General features: G+C 54.0%; 1 protein-coding gene across 1 annotated transcript in view; it reads right to left on the bottom strand.

The window, feature by feature from the left end:
* Window positions 1-5,724: 5,724 nt before the first annotated feature.
* Window positions 5,725-15,394, bottom strand: part of FXYD5 (FXYD domain containing ion transport regulator 5) — a 10,052-nt gene continuing 382 nt past the window's right edge. The window contains exons 2-10 of the mRNA XM_012730482.1: window positions 14,794-14,854; window positions 13,096-13,173; window positions 12,417-12,458; window positions 11,072-11,170; window positions 8,681-8,749; window positions 7,744-7,773; window positions 7,580-7,654; window positions 5,959-6,004; window positions 5,725-5,864 (exon numbers count right to left, since the gene is read on the bottom strand). Of these exons, the coding sequence (XP_012585936.1) occupies window positions 5,801-5,864; window positions 5,959-6,004; window positions 7,580-7,654; window positions 7,744-7,773; window positions 8,681-8,749; window positions 11,072-11,170; window positions 12,417-12,458; window positions 13,096-13,173; window positions 14,794-14,854 (564 nt within the window). The 3' untranslated portion in view covers window positions 5,725-5,800. The remainder of the gene's footprint in view (window positions 5,865-5,958; window positions 6,005-7,579; window positions 7,655-7,743; window positions 7,774-8,680; window positions 8,750-11,071; window positions 11,171-12,416; window positions 12,459-13,095; window positions 13,174-14,793; window positions 14,855-15,394) is intronic.

The following is a 15,394-nucleotide window of genomic DNA, read 5'->3' as shown; positions in this document are numbered from 1 at the left end:
ATATATAGTGCTTCAAAGGAGACCCCGGCAACTCATAGAATGGGAGAAAATATGTGCAAGTCATGATAGATGTTATATTGCAGATAAGAGACTCGATCTTAGATATAAAAACTATTCTGACACTCAAGAATAAAATGGTAACGTGGAGGGGGTTCCCATCCCGTCTGTGTGTGTGTGCGTCTGTTTGTCTGTCTACAGGTTTCCTCACACACCAGCAGCGCTAAGACACCAGCAACAGAGGCCGGCGCAGAGAGGCTACCTGCCGCCTTCTACCAACGCGATGAGTCCGCTGAAGTGACAACAGCCCAGAAGGGTTGCTGCTTCCACCTCCACGCAGCAAACATCCCCCAGGATTGTCCCCTGTGGCTCCCCCTACACACGTGTTCAGGGAGGGGGATTCTGGGAAATGTAGTTTAACAGCGCCGACTCACAGTGCCCGCTCCCAGGGGCTCCCACCCCTAAGGCAACGCTGCTGCCGCCCGAGCTGTGTGGACAGAGGCTGGCACGTGCCCAGGTCCCCTCTGGGAGCCCTAACAAGGGGTTTCTGCTTGTCCACGGTTGCCGCCTCCGTTGCTGTCTGTCCAGCGCGCGTGCTGTCCACCCCGACTTTCTGACTGTGGCTAGGGCGGCACCAGCGTCACCTTGGGGCCCTGCCTGTGAGCACCCCCAGCTGCCCAAGGTGGGTCGCAGCTGCTGCTGCCTCCAGCTGTGCCCTCTCCAGGCTTCCTTGGCGGGAAGTCGCCATCTTGGACGAGCGGCCTTTGGTCTGGGACTCCTGGACGCTGCGGACACCATCTGGGGGTGAGTGAGCCGGGCCCTGCGGCCTTGGCAACGCCTTGTTTCCGTTTGTTAAATGCACCCCGCTGTTTTGTTCCCTGAACCCCAGTGGTCTTGCAGTGGTGGGCACAGGTGAGAATCCACGGTGACCTGTCCTCCACCTTGGCTCTCACCTTTTGACCCAATAGCTCCTTGTGCTGTCTGAATTGGCAACTGTGAAAGGACTGGACGCCTCAGGTTGACCAGCCCAAGGGCCTCACTTTGCTTTGGTCACCTTAAAGCACAGAGCAATGGCAAGCCTCCTGGCAGGAGTTGTTCCCGGGGCTGGGGCTGGTACTGACACTAGTCTTGGATTGCCCCATCCGTTTGAGGGCTCTGCTTGCCCACCACCCCTTTCCCCTCTGCTCCCATCACAGGCTGTGGACTGGCAGGCATGAGATGGCCTGGTATCAGCAAGGTATCGTTTGCACGGTTGGGAGTTATTTAGGCTTATAGTTGGAGCCTATTGACTGTTTTTGTTTTTTAATGGATTTTTAAAAAGATTTACTTATGCATACAGAACTGGGGTGCAGGCCAGAGGTGCAGGGGCGGTGAGAGGCTTCACCAGACACAGAGTGGGAGCAGAACAGGCAGATCGACGAAGTACACTGCTGAGGGGAGCAGCGGGCGGGTCAGGAGAGGTCTGTGGGTCACTTCCGGGGCGGGGATGGAACTCACACTGAAGTGACTTGCGGTGCTGTGCTTTACCCGCTGCGCCACCAGCAAGGGCCCCGCAACCTACTTGGTTCTAAAGTCAAAGTTAGCTCAGGACAGTAAGAAACCTGTACCCCTCGCTGGGAATATAGAGGGGCATAACACAAGCCTTCCTTCAGCCCCTCGGTCGGTGCCGGCCTGGTGACACCTTACAGATGGCTCCACCCTGGGTTGTGATCTCCTTAGTAAATGGAAGGCACTGGTTGTTTTCACCCAGGATCTGCGGGTGCCCTTACGGTACCCCCAAGACATGCCTTGTCTTGTCAAATGATGCTCACTCTCACTCGGGGCACTCGGCAGCAGGTGCCTCACTGCGTCAGATCTGCAACAGGGTTACCAGCGGTAGGGCCCTCCCAGCCTCCAGGGTCGCACCCACTGGGCCTGCAGAGGCAAGGGCGCCCCGAGCCAGCCCCACGGGCCCCCTTCAGCCAGAGCCGCCTCCCAGCACACGTCTCTGTATTCTTTTCCTTCTGTCGGTGGTGCCCAGACGTGTGCCTGCTGTGGGCGTCTCTGCTTAGCTCACTCACCACAGACTTGCAGTGGGCGTGAGAACAAACCTTTACCATTGTCAGCCACTGAGATTTTGCGATCGGCTATTCCAGTTTCCAGCAAAAATGGACTGGGAATGATAGAGGGAATTTGGGGCTCACAAGCTCTGTGGAAAGGCTTGTGGAGTGGACTCTAGGCTAGGACGGCAGGCGCCCCCGACTGGCTCCTCCTGTGTCTCTCCAGCACTCTCACAGCACTGCCACGCTCAGCTCTGGCACCAGGTGGGTGGGGTTTTTCCCACACCAAGCAATTCTCTGTGACACCAGCAGGGTGTCCTACAATGCAATTCTGAGCTAACCAGGTTCATGCAAACCTCCCCCTTCACCCCCCAACCTCCCTCCCACAAACATGGACACATTAAGGGGTCAGCCTTAGGCTGCGCCTCCCCCGATTCAGATGCCAATTGCCAGTAGTAGGTCACTGGAGTACCCACAACTTCTGTCCCACCATGTCCCCATGGTTCCCTCCCCGGCATCTAATCACCTGCTGGGGAACTAGGGAAGCATATTTGCAAGTGAGTAATACTGGAGATGCCAAGGGAGGGAGAGGCTGTGCCTGCAGGTGTGAAGCACCTGGGAACCTCGCTGCCCCCAGCCCTTGGTGGAAGCTGTGGTACACAGCAGGATGAATCATTAACTCCATTTCTGGCCCTTTCCCTTTCCTGGAGGAAAGAGATTGGAACGTGCCCAGCTCCCAATCCCAGTCATCGCTTAGCCTTTCTGGCCAAGTCCCCATGCAGGACGCTGCCAGGTGCTGTGTCCTTGGAATAAACCACACTCCTGCCACCCATGAGGTCGCAAGGGATTTAGGAGGTCTGTGAGGAGTGAGGTAGCAATGCAAGCTGCAGGAACAAAAGCTGCAGCCAGTGCAGCCAGTTCTGCCAGGAGCTGGAAGCAGACATTTTTTTTTTTTTTCAATTATTTTACAATGACTGAACCAGCCCTCTCCTTTTGTGTTCAAGTTTGGTGCGTTTTGTGTTGAGGTATAAACTTACAAATAGCAGGATACACAAATCTTAAAAATGCACTGCTGGGTCTGTTCTGACCAGTATTTATCCATGCCACCTGCCTGCTATCGGGGTACAGAAAATGTCAGTCCTTCAGGAAAGTCCCCACAAGAAAGTCCCTTCTCAGTCGACCTCCCTATAGTACAATTATACAACATGATAATTGTAGAGGCAACTATGGTTCTGGTGGAGTCTGTCATCATCAGTCAGTTTTGTTTATGCCAGCTCCTTTCATTCAGCATAATGTTTTTGGAGATGTGTCCGAGTTGGTGTGTTTGGCCACAGCCCTGCCTTTTCATTGCTGTGTAGTATTCCATAGATGCCATCACCTCTATTCACTCTCCTATGCCAAAGGTCATCTAGGTTGTTTCTGACTTTTCACTCTCACAGGTGATGGCATTGTGCATACTCCTGGGCACCTCTCTGTGGACACCTGGTTTCATTCCTCTTGAATAGATCCATAAAATTGAATGGCTGGGCCATATATTAAGCACGCATTTATCTTTTAAGGACACTGATAGTTTTCTAAAGTGATGGTACCAATTTACATCCTCACCAGAAACTTATGAAAATTCTATGTGTTCCACATCCCTCTCAGTACTTGGTATTGTCACTCTTGGTGTTACTGACAATAAAAATATTGGTTTTTTTTTATTTCAAATTTTTTCCATTTAAAAAATATTGGTTTTAACTTTCACCATTCTGTGGGCGTCTCATCCTGCTTTCCATCTGCCTTGTTTTGATGATGAATGAGATGAGCATCTATCTTTTCGTGGGATTATTGGTCTAGATATCCTTTTTTTTTTTTTTCTTTTGGCAAAGTTCCCTGTTAATGCCACAGGCTAGTGACTAAGGGCCAGAATAATGTGACCAAAAGCTCATCATCTTCATGCTAGACTGACCTGCAGAAAGCAGGTAAATAAGCTAGAAAGATGGCCCCTTCTGGACGTCCAAATCTCATCGAGTAAAATTCATGCCCAGAACCCCAGACCAGAGGTTGGGGGTCATAGGACTAGCTAAGGCATCTCTACCCCCTGGGAAGCTGGGGTGGGGGAAGCTGGAGGGGGGGGCATGGATGCTCCGTGCCAGCCCTTCGGGGTCCACGTGGTGGCCAGCACCGCCCTGTTCTGCCCAGAGGCTGTCGGGAACCCATGCTGTCAATGCCTCAGTCAGAGCTGGACTCTAGGACGGCGTGTGCGCTGGTGCCAGGGACCACAAACTCACATGGGCTCACACACGAGAGAAAATCACTTTCTGGATGTTTTTAATCCCCCGCAATGACAAGCGGGTGAGTGCGTCAGTGTCGGGAAGAGTTCACCTTACCCTCAGCTCCTGGGGGTTAACCGCTAAGCCGGTGGTGGGTCCTGCCTCACACATGTGCTTCCCTGGGGACGTGGGCCACAGGTGGTTTCTAATAGTGTGGCTGACAGGGGTGGCTCAGACTTGGGGCTCAGACTCCAGAGGACACAGTCATAGTGGGATCAATTTTGGGAGTCTCCCATGGATGGTCACACACTGTCACCATTGCCAGAAGCTGGTGCTGTCTGGGACTCCCCTGGGAAAGGACAACTGGAAGCTTCGAGCTTCCTGGACCCTGCCCTGGATGTCCTCATCCTCGGCCAGTTCTAATCTGGTGTCTTTCACGTACTAAACCACAGCCATGAGGGTCCCAACTGTCCGTGAGTCCTGGAGTTCTCCTGATGATTGCCAAAACCAGGGGAGGTGGGGACCCTCAAACTTTCAGCTGGCAGAAGTGAATGTGGCATGGGACCTCCCAGGCTCTGTGGTCTCTGGAAAGTAGGGTCACTTGGAGGGCTCCACAGAGTGGACTCTGGCCTCCGGCTCAGAGCCCTTGGCCAGCAACCCGGTATCTACCAGAACGCAATTTCTCTTTTTCTTTGTTTGCCTTCATTGCGTTGATCTTCAAGGCCGTCTCTATGGGTCAGAAGCAGTACTGGTTTGCCACAGATGGTTGTGTTTTTTAAAATAAATATATTTAAGTTAAAAAGGGAGTTGATCTCTAAAAAGCATGAGTCATGGCGGGGGAGGGATTGTCACAAACCTTGGGGACAGGGTTGGGGTACATGCTGATATTTTCTTTTTAGTATTTCTTTTATTTTTTAAGTAACTCACAGTCTGTTGAGCTGATTGTAGCCCTCAGAGGGGCCGTGAGACCTGACGTCTGTGAATACGATTATGCAACCACCTGTGAGCACCTCTTCTCTTTACTTTGGCATATGACCCTTAAACTGGGGCAGACATCTCCTCCCCCTGCCACGCCACAGCCCTACACTTTGGAGGCCACCTCTGGCCTCATCTGGTGGGGCCCCAAAACCTTCAGGACATACCTACCAGAGCCTGCTCCCCTTCCCAGCCGTGTTCTGGGTCCCTGGGACCCTCAGACCTGGAAGGCCTGACTGTGCACATCAACCAGGGCAGGGCAGAACCCAACCCTGACTCTCTCTAACGCCTCGCCCCCCCAAACCCCTAATCCTTCCACTCGCCCCCAGGGCTTTTGTTCACTCTCTGCCCTTCCTGGGCTTGGGGGTCCGTGAGCCCCTGACTGGCTCCTCAGTGGGCCTCCCTCAGCCCCTGCTGCTCCCTTCCACTTCCGGTGAGGAATGACCAGAGACCGCGGGTGGGGAAGAACACATAGGCTTTACTCTATTAACAAACACAACAGGCAACTTGCTGCGGCTGGGCCTTTGGCCCAGCTCAGACTCCATCCATGTCTTCCCTTGCCGGCTGGGACTGAGCTTCACTGACCACTGTGTAGTCTCTGCCAGAGGAGGGAGGAGCTGGGCGCATGAGCCAGCCTGGGCTGGGCCTCAGGTTGCCTGTGAGATCGCTGGCCCCACTTCTGGTGCACTCACCTGCAAATGCTCCGGCATAACTGGGGCAACCGCCTACATTTGCCGCCTGTGTGGAAGGAAGGCACGTCTGTCAGGAGCTGGGCTCCCAGGTCTGCCCCGGATGCCACAGGGCAAGGCTTGTGCCCCCAACACAGCTTGGCACCAATGTTTGTTCCTCCCGCATCCTGCGACCCGTCCTTCATTTTCATGTGCTTGACGGTGGGAAACCCTTCTGTTTCCGAGCCCCAAACTCTGCTTTTCCCACAGAGCAGAGAATGGGCCTGACAGAGTCAGGAGGGGCCAACACGCTGAGTGACTGAGGTGGCCACGCTTGCCCTCTGGATTCAGCGCGTCAGGCCGTCAGCAGTCTGCATCACTGTGGTTACTGATTATGGATTATTATGACTATCCGCCTGCCCACCCCAAGGCGAAGAAGACATAGCTGTGCCCATTTGCACGGTGGACAAAAATAGTGACACCTATTACGGCAGTTACGCAGTTTTACCAGTGCCGGCAAACTTATGTTTTGTATAGCCTACAACATTGAGAAAATGACCAAAAAATGCATTTCTCTGCTTGGTCACCTCCCTCTGCCCCTCTCAGAGCTAGGCTGGGCCCTGGGAGGCTAACCAAAGAACAACATCCCAGTCCCCTCAGCCTGGCTGGGCTGCTCCTCCTCTCCACCCCGCTCCCTCCTTTGGGCTACAGGGAGCCAAGCTGGGGTGATCTCCTAGGAGGCAGTTCCTGCCAGGGAGCCTCTGCAGCTGCACCCCACCCCCCATCCCCCACTAGCCTGACACAACACTCATCGCCCCTTCAGGCTGGGATGATCACACTCCCCACTGCTGTTGGCCCTGGGGTGCTGTGTTTTCCCCTACCTCACATGCCACTATTAAGCACTCTAATCAACCTTTGTCACCACTCAGACCAGAGGAAGAAGGGCTCCCAACACCTAAGCCCAGGGAAGATTCACACAGTAATTAAGCTCTGCCCTGTCCCCTTCACTCTTCTTGCTCAGCTGAGTGAGTGAGGGTGAGGCTTCCACCCTCATGGTCAGCTCCCTCCTGGTCTCCTTCATGTCTCACACCTCGGTGAACAGCCCCCCCACCCCGGCCCCAGCGTGTTGACTGTCCCTCACTGTTAGTGTCCGTGTCTCTCAATGTAACTTCGCCTCTCTGGCCTTTAAGGCGTGGAGTTTATTTCCTGACCTCTGGAATGAAGGGGTCTCGCAACTTGCTTTATCCATTTGCTGTGGCGGAAAATGCATGGCCAGTTCAGGGCCTGTGTGTTTTTACTCATTCCTTTAGACCTCAGGCTAAGTTCCTGGAGGGTGAGACACCAGGCGAAGACCCCCAGGTACCCCTAGAAGCAGCCCTTCCTGCTGACCTGAAGTTGACCTTAGATGTGTGAATACATCCAGCAGCCACCAGAAGAACCACCCAGCAGAGCTGAGCCTACATTTCCAAATTGCTGGGTTGAGAACTAAATAAAGGTTCCCATTGAAGTCACTGATTTCTGGGGTGCTTCGTGTGGCTATTGAGCCAACAGCTGTGCCTCATTTAAGACAGCCTCACCCAGGAGACTTCAGGGGTGAAGTCTCCCTCCCTCCCTCCCCCAAGCCACCCCCCCACCCCCCTCTCACTGGTGAAGATGACAATGCCTGTGATGAACAGCACTGCTGCGATTAACAGCCCCCTTTTCCGGAGAGTGTACACATCTGCAGAGAGAAAAATGGAGGGGTACATGAGAGGGGGCCTTTCCCCCTTCTGCCTGCTTGCCCCCCAGTCATCCCCCCGGGTGACTTACCATAGTAGAAAGGATCATCTTCATTTGAATCTGGAGGGAACAGATGGGGAGCAAGTCAGAGTGCAGCAAAAGTTTGTGGAATAAATTAGTGAATGGTGGAGTCAGGGAGAAGGGGCACAGGGTCTCAGCCTCAGTGAACTTAGAACAAAACCCCAAATCCTCAGTGGCACACAATTCGGCCCCTCTTGTCTTATCACTCTCCCCCCGACTCCAGCCCCACTGGCTGCCCTGCTGGTGAACGTGCCAGACTCCTGACCACAGGGCCTTTGCACTGACTGCTCCCTCTGCCTGGGATACCCTGCCCCAGACATCCACATGATCCCCTCAGTCTCTTCTCAGTTGGGTCTGCCCTGCCCTTTATAGAAAACACTTCCAAGCACTCTCTCACCCTATCTGGGTTTGTTTTACTTGAGAGCAACTTAAAACCACTTGATAACATTGTTACTGTGATGTTTGTTAGGTGTCTCTATGTCTGTTTCATGAGGGAAGAGTTTTGTCTGTCTTGTACACTGCTGTACCCCTGGAAGTGAAAACAGGGTCCAGCACACAGTAGGTGCTCAATTAGTACTTTTTAAAAGATTTATTATTGGGGGTGGCTAGGCAGGAAGTGGACAATAAGACCATGAGGGCAAAATCAAGGCACCCTAAAAGCTGAGCTCCCTCTTGACCCCAGAGCTCAGATGACCGAGACCAGGTGAACAGCCCCAGGCTCCAAATTGCAGACTTGAGCACTAACCAAATTGCCCTCTCAAGCCGTGGAGTTCTGGGGTGGCTCGTCTATCAGACGTTGACCGCATGTCCACCTGTGCCCACCCTCTGCCCGGCGTGACCTGCTGGGCTCGCCCAACCCTGTTCACTGAGTCCTGCGCAGCACTGTGAGAGCCAGGCTCGCGGGGTGCGGGGAGGCCGGTCTCCGTCCGGGAAGGGGGTTACTGACCGGCAGGGTTCTGGCTGACGCGGTCGGCCGGGGCTGGCCTCTCACTGGGTGTGGTGACTTTAGCGGGATCTGTAGAAAGAGTGGCCAACAGACGATGGGGTGCGAGCAGTGAGGGCAGAAACAAGGGGCGTTCTCAGTGCATCAGGCCGAAGCCCCTCTTCCCACACACTCAGAGCCCCGCCAAGGTGCTCCCACGCCGAGCCCCGTAAGCACTGAGGGATGATCCCGCTGCTCCCTGACCCACCCCCTCTCCCAGGGAGGAAAGGTTATAACCTGGCAGGGGGCCTCCAGGACGCTGGCCCAGGGGCAGTCTGGAGATTTTTGTGCTAAAACATTTTGAACTTTGCTTCTGTTTCCAGCCTAAAAACTCTAGTTCCTCTTTTTTAAAAAAAAAATCAGTGTCCCCAAGGCCTACCCCTCTGACACAGAGCACTGTCCCCACCAAGTGGTTCCCCCTGCCTGATACCCCAAGGGGAAAACAGCAAGAGAAGCAGGGTCAGAAGAGCCTGACCGCCCCCCACCCCCAGATCTCTCTCAGCGCCTCACCCCTAAATATGAACAGACAGCCAAGGATTCCGGGCTGTTGGGGAAGGTGTAAGCAAGATTAGCAACAGGGACAGATGCAGAGACCCCAGGGAATGTGGGAGGTGGGTGGCTGGGTGGTGTGTGGCGCTCATGTGTCCCGGAGCTGGTTCTGCTGTTTCGGGCTGTGCGGTGTAGGGCCAGCTGAGCAACCTCTCCGAGCCGCAGTCCCCTTCCCTGTAAATGGGTAAGGACAGTCCCCAGCACAGGGAGTGTGCGTACCAGAAGCTTGGACACATGGCAGGGGCAGGCGGTTAGGGATCCGGTCAGCCCAGCTGTGCAGTCTACTGGCCCAGGCCGGCTCCCTGCTGCCCGGGCCCATCTGGCTCTCCTGTTGTTCTCCTGTTGTGACCCAGCCACAAGGGGGAGCATGGCACTCAGTCTCGCCCTTGCGATGCCAAGCAGGGGCTTGGAGTGCAACCTGGGGGCTTGGAGGCTCTGAGCTGGCAGATGACAGATGCCAGCTACCGCCGGCGGGTGGAGAGGGAGAGAGGCACCCCGGTCCGGTCACCCTGGGGCGCCCCGTGTTTTTACCACTCGGCTCCATCTCCCTCCGCTGGTGAGTCTCAGCCACCAGGTACATGGAGTAACGGTGACTGAGGTCAACGAGCCCTCGGGGAAGTGACGTGGGAGACCTGAGGATGTTTTCTCAGTTGGAAATTGTGGCTGCTTCCCTCCTCGGGCACTTTTGGGTAAAAGAGGAAACCTCCTTCTTGCAACACTTCCCTGTCATTGGTTGTATAATTGCTGAACGGTCAGGGTAGGATGCGATGCTTGGCTGCCACAGTGGGAGAGTGCGAGGGTCTTGAGAACCTGCAAGGGGCTGGCGTGGCAGCCGGTGCCCACGTTGCACTGTTGCACATGTGCCTCAGTGGCATGAGTGGTCCACGCTGAAGTATGTTCCCAGGGGGGAGGCGCTGCCCCTCCAAAATGGATCAGCACACAAGTGGTAGAGACCACCTGTTGTTTTCACAGGGCCCAGCCCCCTCTCCCTAACTAGCTTGTCTTGAGGGGCGCCACCTCTTCCCTGACTCTGGGGCTGTGCGGTTCCAGCAGGGCTCGCCCCATCCTGCAGCCCCAGCTGAGGGGACAGGAATCAGGTCTGGCCAATCAGAGCAGTCCACTTTCTTGGCTCACTGGGCAGACATGGGCCTGTGACCCCAACAGGGCCGATGGAGAGTCAATTCTAGCGCTTGGGTGCTAAGTAATGAAGAAGAGATGTCATCTTTCTACGGAAGGCGTGGAATAACCTTCCAACTGTGGGACCATCTTTGCCACTAAGAGGACAAATGTCACTTGCAGATGAAGACAGTAGAGCTATGAGAGGGAGCAAATTTGTCATGGAGGTGCTGGAGCTCCTTGATATAGCCGTGCCTGAAGTCCATACCTTTGGAATTTAGATTGTTTATATTCAATACTTTTTTTCAAGTGGGGTTTTCTGTGTTCTGCAACTGGGAAGTTCCTACACGAGTTACAACCAAGGAAACACCCACAGCCCGTGTCTAGCCCCAGGGGTCTAAGCCACAGGGTCCTGCGTGGTCAGGCTGGGATGCACTTTGTACTGGGTGCGCCCTTAGAGATACCAGCTGCAGAGAGAGGAGGAGGCAGAAGTCCTGCCACAGAGAAACGTTAACTTTAACTCAGAGTTTCCCAAATATGTCTGACCACAAACTGAAACCTTTTTTTTTTTCCTGAAGATGTAATAAGTTCCCCAAACAGATGCCTTGAGAAACGTCCTTGGGGAAATGCTGACCTAGACAAAGACTCAAACAAAACTCCTGTGTCACAGTTCTCAGGGTCAGGCTCTACCTGCCGCTGGGCTCTTGTCCACGCTGGGAGTTGATGTCTGAAGCACACTTGTTCCACTCGGGTGCTGGGTCTGGGTCTCCCTCTGGTTCGGTGTTGATGCTTCTCAGGGTGGAAGGGCAAGAAGGGAAGGTGAGAAACAGTAGCTCAGAGACAGATAACCCTGATGGACAAGGGGCCTTCTCCCCCGGCCAAGACAAAGACATTCATATGCCAAGTGTCACTGTGGGTCATGACAGGGACTCTTGCTGCTATGAGGTGCATAGCCCCTAACCCAAGTGGCTTTTAGAACAAAATGTAGTGTTGGTGTCTTTTGACCCAAAGGGTTGTGGACCCTAATGCCAGGCACGACCCTCCCACTTGCTGTAACATCTGGGGAGAGTTACCCTAAGTTCCTGACCCTTATGTATAAAGGGGAATGGAGGCCATTTCTATCTCAGAGAGTTTGTGTGAGGATTGAAAGGGCAAATATGGGTAAAGTATGTAGAACCATGACCCATACTTAAGACACACTGTGAGGGGTTGCCTGAGGAGGAAGGGTCTAGGCCACTCACTGTAGGGCATGCATATAACCGAAGAAACTACCAAGATGCTCATGGAGGTGTGCATGGCTTCATTCACTGGGCACAGGGCCCTGTGGAATATTATGCAGTGGTGAAAAGGGCCAAGCTCAACATGCACAAAGGAACATGGGAAGAGCTCCCAATACTATTGCATGGGAGCGGGGAAGCAAGTTGCAGAGAAACAACCATATGATATCCTTAAGCTCACACAAACGTACATTCTCAGTCAGTCCATTTTCTAGAGTTGCTACCCACATGGTACAGTATCACTGGGGAACTACCCCAATCCTATGACACTAGGGGCCACTCAGAGACAGAGAGCCAGGGTGAGGAACAGATAAGGGATCAGTCTCACCTACAAATGAGAGCATTTTTCAAATTGTGTTACACCCAAGTGAAAGTTCAAAATGATCGCAAAATTCAAAAAAGGAAAAAGATAAAGAAATCAAGAAGAGAAACGAAGGGGGTGGTGGCACACAGGGAGTTTCTAGGGTGATTGCAAAGCTCTATTCCCTGTTATTGGTGGGGGTTACACAGGGGTTTGATGCAGTTTGTTAAATTGTGCATTGATAACTTATGTACTTTGCTATATTGTGTGTTAGGCTTCACAATTTCAAAGGATTTTTTTTTTTAAAGAAATTAATGGCATCGGCTGACTGCCCCACTACAAAGTAAACCAGAGATTCAGAACTGGGGGTGCGGGGTAAAATAGGGAATGAGGACCCAAAGTGTCAGAAGCGGGGGAACAGTGTCAGATTTGTGCCATCTCCACCCTCCCTACTCACCAGCAATGAGAAGGGTGGGCTCCATTTCCAGGTTGTCTTTTTCTGAAGCCCGGAACAGGGGAGAATAAGAAAGATGTGAAAGTCATGGGGATGTTTCCATAGGAAGTCAATTTTGAAGTAATGGAAATGACTTAATTAACCTGGTTGTTTACCACCCAGCCAAATGCCACTATCTCTCCTCCCACAGATGCCCATTCCTCGGGTAAGAACCCTCAGCGCTCCCTTTGGGAAACTGCCTTTCCCTGATTCTTGGACTACTTCATTCAGTGGTGCCAGCTCTGTTAGACATAGACATGAGTCCCAGTTCTGAAGGTCAGTTAGCTTTCAGTGCTGGTGGCCTCCATGACCAAGTCACAGGTAGACACTTGACCTGAGCCCGGTCACTGTCAATAGTTCTAGACATTTGTTGGATGGTGAAAGGAGACATTCTCTTTCTTGAGTTCCTTGGCCCAATAAGAAGAGAACCTACGTGAGCATAAAGCCAACACCGAACAACATAGAACCAATAGACTCCATCATGATAGTCTCAGCTGGGCACCTAGATCCAGCCATACCTGAAGGTCTACTCCTAGTCTTCAGTCTCACAAATGCAAAAATTCCCATTTAGTCCAAACTTGAGATTTTTGTAGCTGTTATTTGCAATGACAGGATTTTAACAGACCTGTCCCTATTTCCTTACCCTGGATTTCAGTCGTGGCATAAATGTCTGTAGCAGGTGTGTGTTCCGGAGAAATGGATGTGTTCTCCAACTTCTGTCCTGGGAAATTAAGGATGAGAAGTCGTGGAGGACCCTCTGATCCCTCTTCTCGCCTCCACCTTCGCTCCCTTCTGAAAACTTGGGGGTAACCTGGGAGGCCCTGTCTGTTGCTGAAACAGACAGCTCTTGGATTCATCTTCTCAGGCAGCAGCAACCCTGATGCCTAAAGTCTTTGAAAAAGGCTGCCACCTTGCACCCTCCTGCAACCCCTCTCTGGGATGGGAGAGGCACCTTATGAGTCAACCAGGACCCTGATTTCAATTTTTCTTCCAACAGCTTCCTGCCTGTGTGACCTGGGGCCCCCCACAGAGCTTCATTCAGTTGTCTTAGAAGCAAAGTGGGTTTAATAACTGGATCCATGTCTCAGGGCTGTACAGGGAGTGAAAGGGGATGGAGGAGGGATAGTCTCCCCACTACTTTTATGTTGTCTGCACTAAACCCATCCACTGCCCCCACCCTCATCCGGTGTCCAGCCCTGCCCACCTGGGCATCACCAGCCTCCTCCCCGACCTCCCAGCGCCCACGGCCTGTTCCCAGCCCACAGCCACACAGAGCCCCAAGAGTCTGCTCTGGCTCCACCTTGACCCTAGAAAAGCCCAAGTCCTCACCCAGTCCGAGTCCCTCCTCTGGCCAGTCCTGTCACCTGTCTGACTTCTCCCCTTCCCACTCTGCCTTGTGGACCCCACGCCAGTCATGGGGCCAGCTGACTTCTCTGCACTATGGCTCAGCACTCACCCCCTCACCCCTCAAATGCCTGCCCACAGAGGCTTTTCCTCCCCACCCTATTTAAACCACCCTCATTCCTCTGCCCTTCTTGTTTTCTCACTGTACGTCTCACCTTCCAGCACAGCCTAGAAGTTTCTGGCGGATTGTTGAATGTCTGTCTCCCAAAGGAGAATGTGAACTCCTGTCTTTTTCATTGCTGTGTCCCTAGTGCCTAGAACAGGGGCTGGTGCATAGTAGCTGGATGACTCAAGGACTCCCCGAGAACCATTTTACGAAAGAGAAATGAGGGCAGCCACAGGGGAGGCTACAGATTCCAGGACGCTTGGAGTCCTGGCCCCTCTGCTCAAGAACTCTGGCACAGGCTAATTCCATTCCCAGAGCCTCAGTTTCCCCATCTGTAAAATGGGCGCAACAACATACATGCCAGAACTGAAGCCGAAACAAATGAATGTGCCCAGCACCAAGCTGGTCAAAAGCACCTGCAAATGCCCTCGGAAGACCCTGCCAGGACAGGAGGGGGCATCTCAACAGGGGCATTCCGACAGGCCCTTTCCGTCCTCTTTGCAAACTTTGCTATCACTCAGCCATCCAGGCTCAGGCAGGGCTTTGCTGGAGACCCAGGGTTCCTGGCTGCCGGGTGGAAAACCAACACCTGTCTCCCCGCCAAATCAAACTCCTCGAGCTCTTTTGGAGGTGAAGTGGAGGGCTACTCAGCAGGACAGGCTCTGGCCAGACTGGCTGGAAGCGGACCCCAGGGCTGAGGGTCCAGAGAGGGTGTGACCCCGCGCTTCTTGGGGACGCTCACTTCCTGGGGCCAGCTCCCAGGAGCAGCCAGACCTGCCAGGTGCCCACCCACAGTGCAGAGGAGGGCTGGGGGCCCCCCAGCGGCCTTACCTCTGGTGGGGAGAACCAGGCCAACAAGGGTGAGGAGACACAATCGACCAGCAGGCGACATCTAGGGGGGAAGCAGGAACTGGGGTCAGCCAAGCCAGCAGCCCAGGACGACCCGACCCGCAGCCCCCTCCCCAAGCTCACAGATGCCTCTGGCTTCAGAGACTGCCTGCCGGGCTGACAGCTAGCTGCCGAGACAGAGGAGGGCTTCAGAAAAGGGGGTCCCCCACCCACACTCCCTTTTCTCTCTGTGGGTCCCTAAGGAAAACAAGCATCACCCAAACTGGGGCTCCAGCAGCAGCCACAGCGCAGAGACACCCCACAGGGCGCGCGGGCGCTTCCCTGCTGTGCCCAGCTCTTCCCGCAGCTGCCCGATGCGGCCACCAGGTCCCAGGTGGGCCACCAGGTCCCAGGTGGGCCAGCGCACCCAGGGCTCTGGGGGTGCTCCCCTCTCTGCCGCGGTCCCCAGAGCCAGCAGCTCGAGGAGGGCAAAGAGGAAGAGTGAGTAATAGGCTCCTGATCTCAGAGGAAAAAGTGACTTGATGTCAGGGGCCTCACGCAGGGGCTTAGAGCGAGCGGAGGAGCCGGAGATCTGGGAAGCTCG

This window comes from Condylura cristata, unplaced genomic scaffold (genome assembly GCF_000260355.1).
Source record: "Condylura cristata isolate star-nosed mole 26May11 unplaced genomic scaffold, ConCri1.0 scaffold00028, whole genome shotgun sequence".
In the NCBI taxonomy this organism is placed as follows: domain Eukaryota; kingdom Metazoa; phylum Chordata; class Mammalia; order Eulipotyphla; family Talpidae; genus Condylura; species Condylura cristata.
The sequence above is the reverse complement of the archived record's forward strand: the minus strand, read 5'-3'. Positions and strand labels throughout refer to the sequence as shown.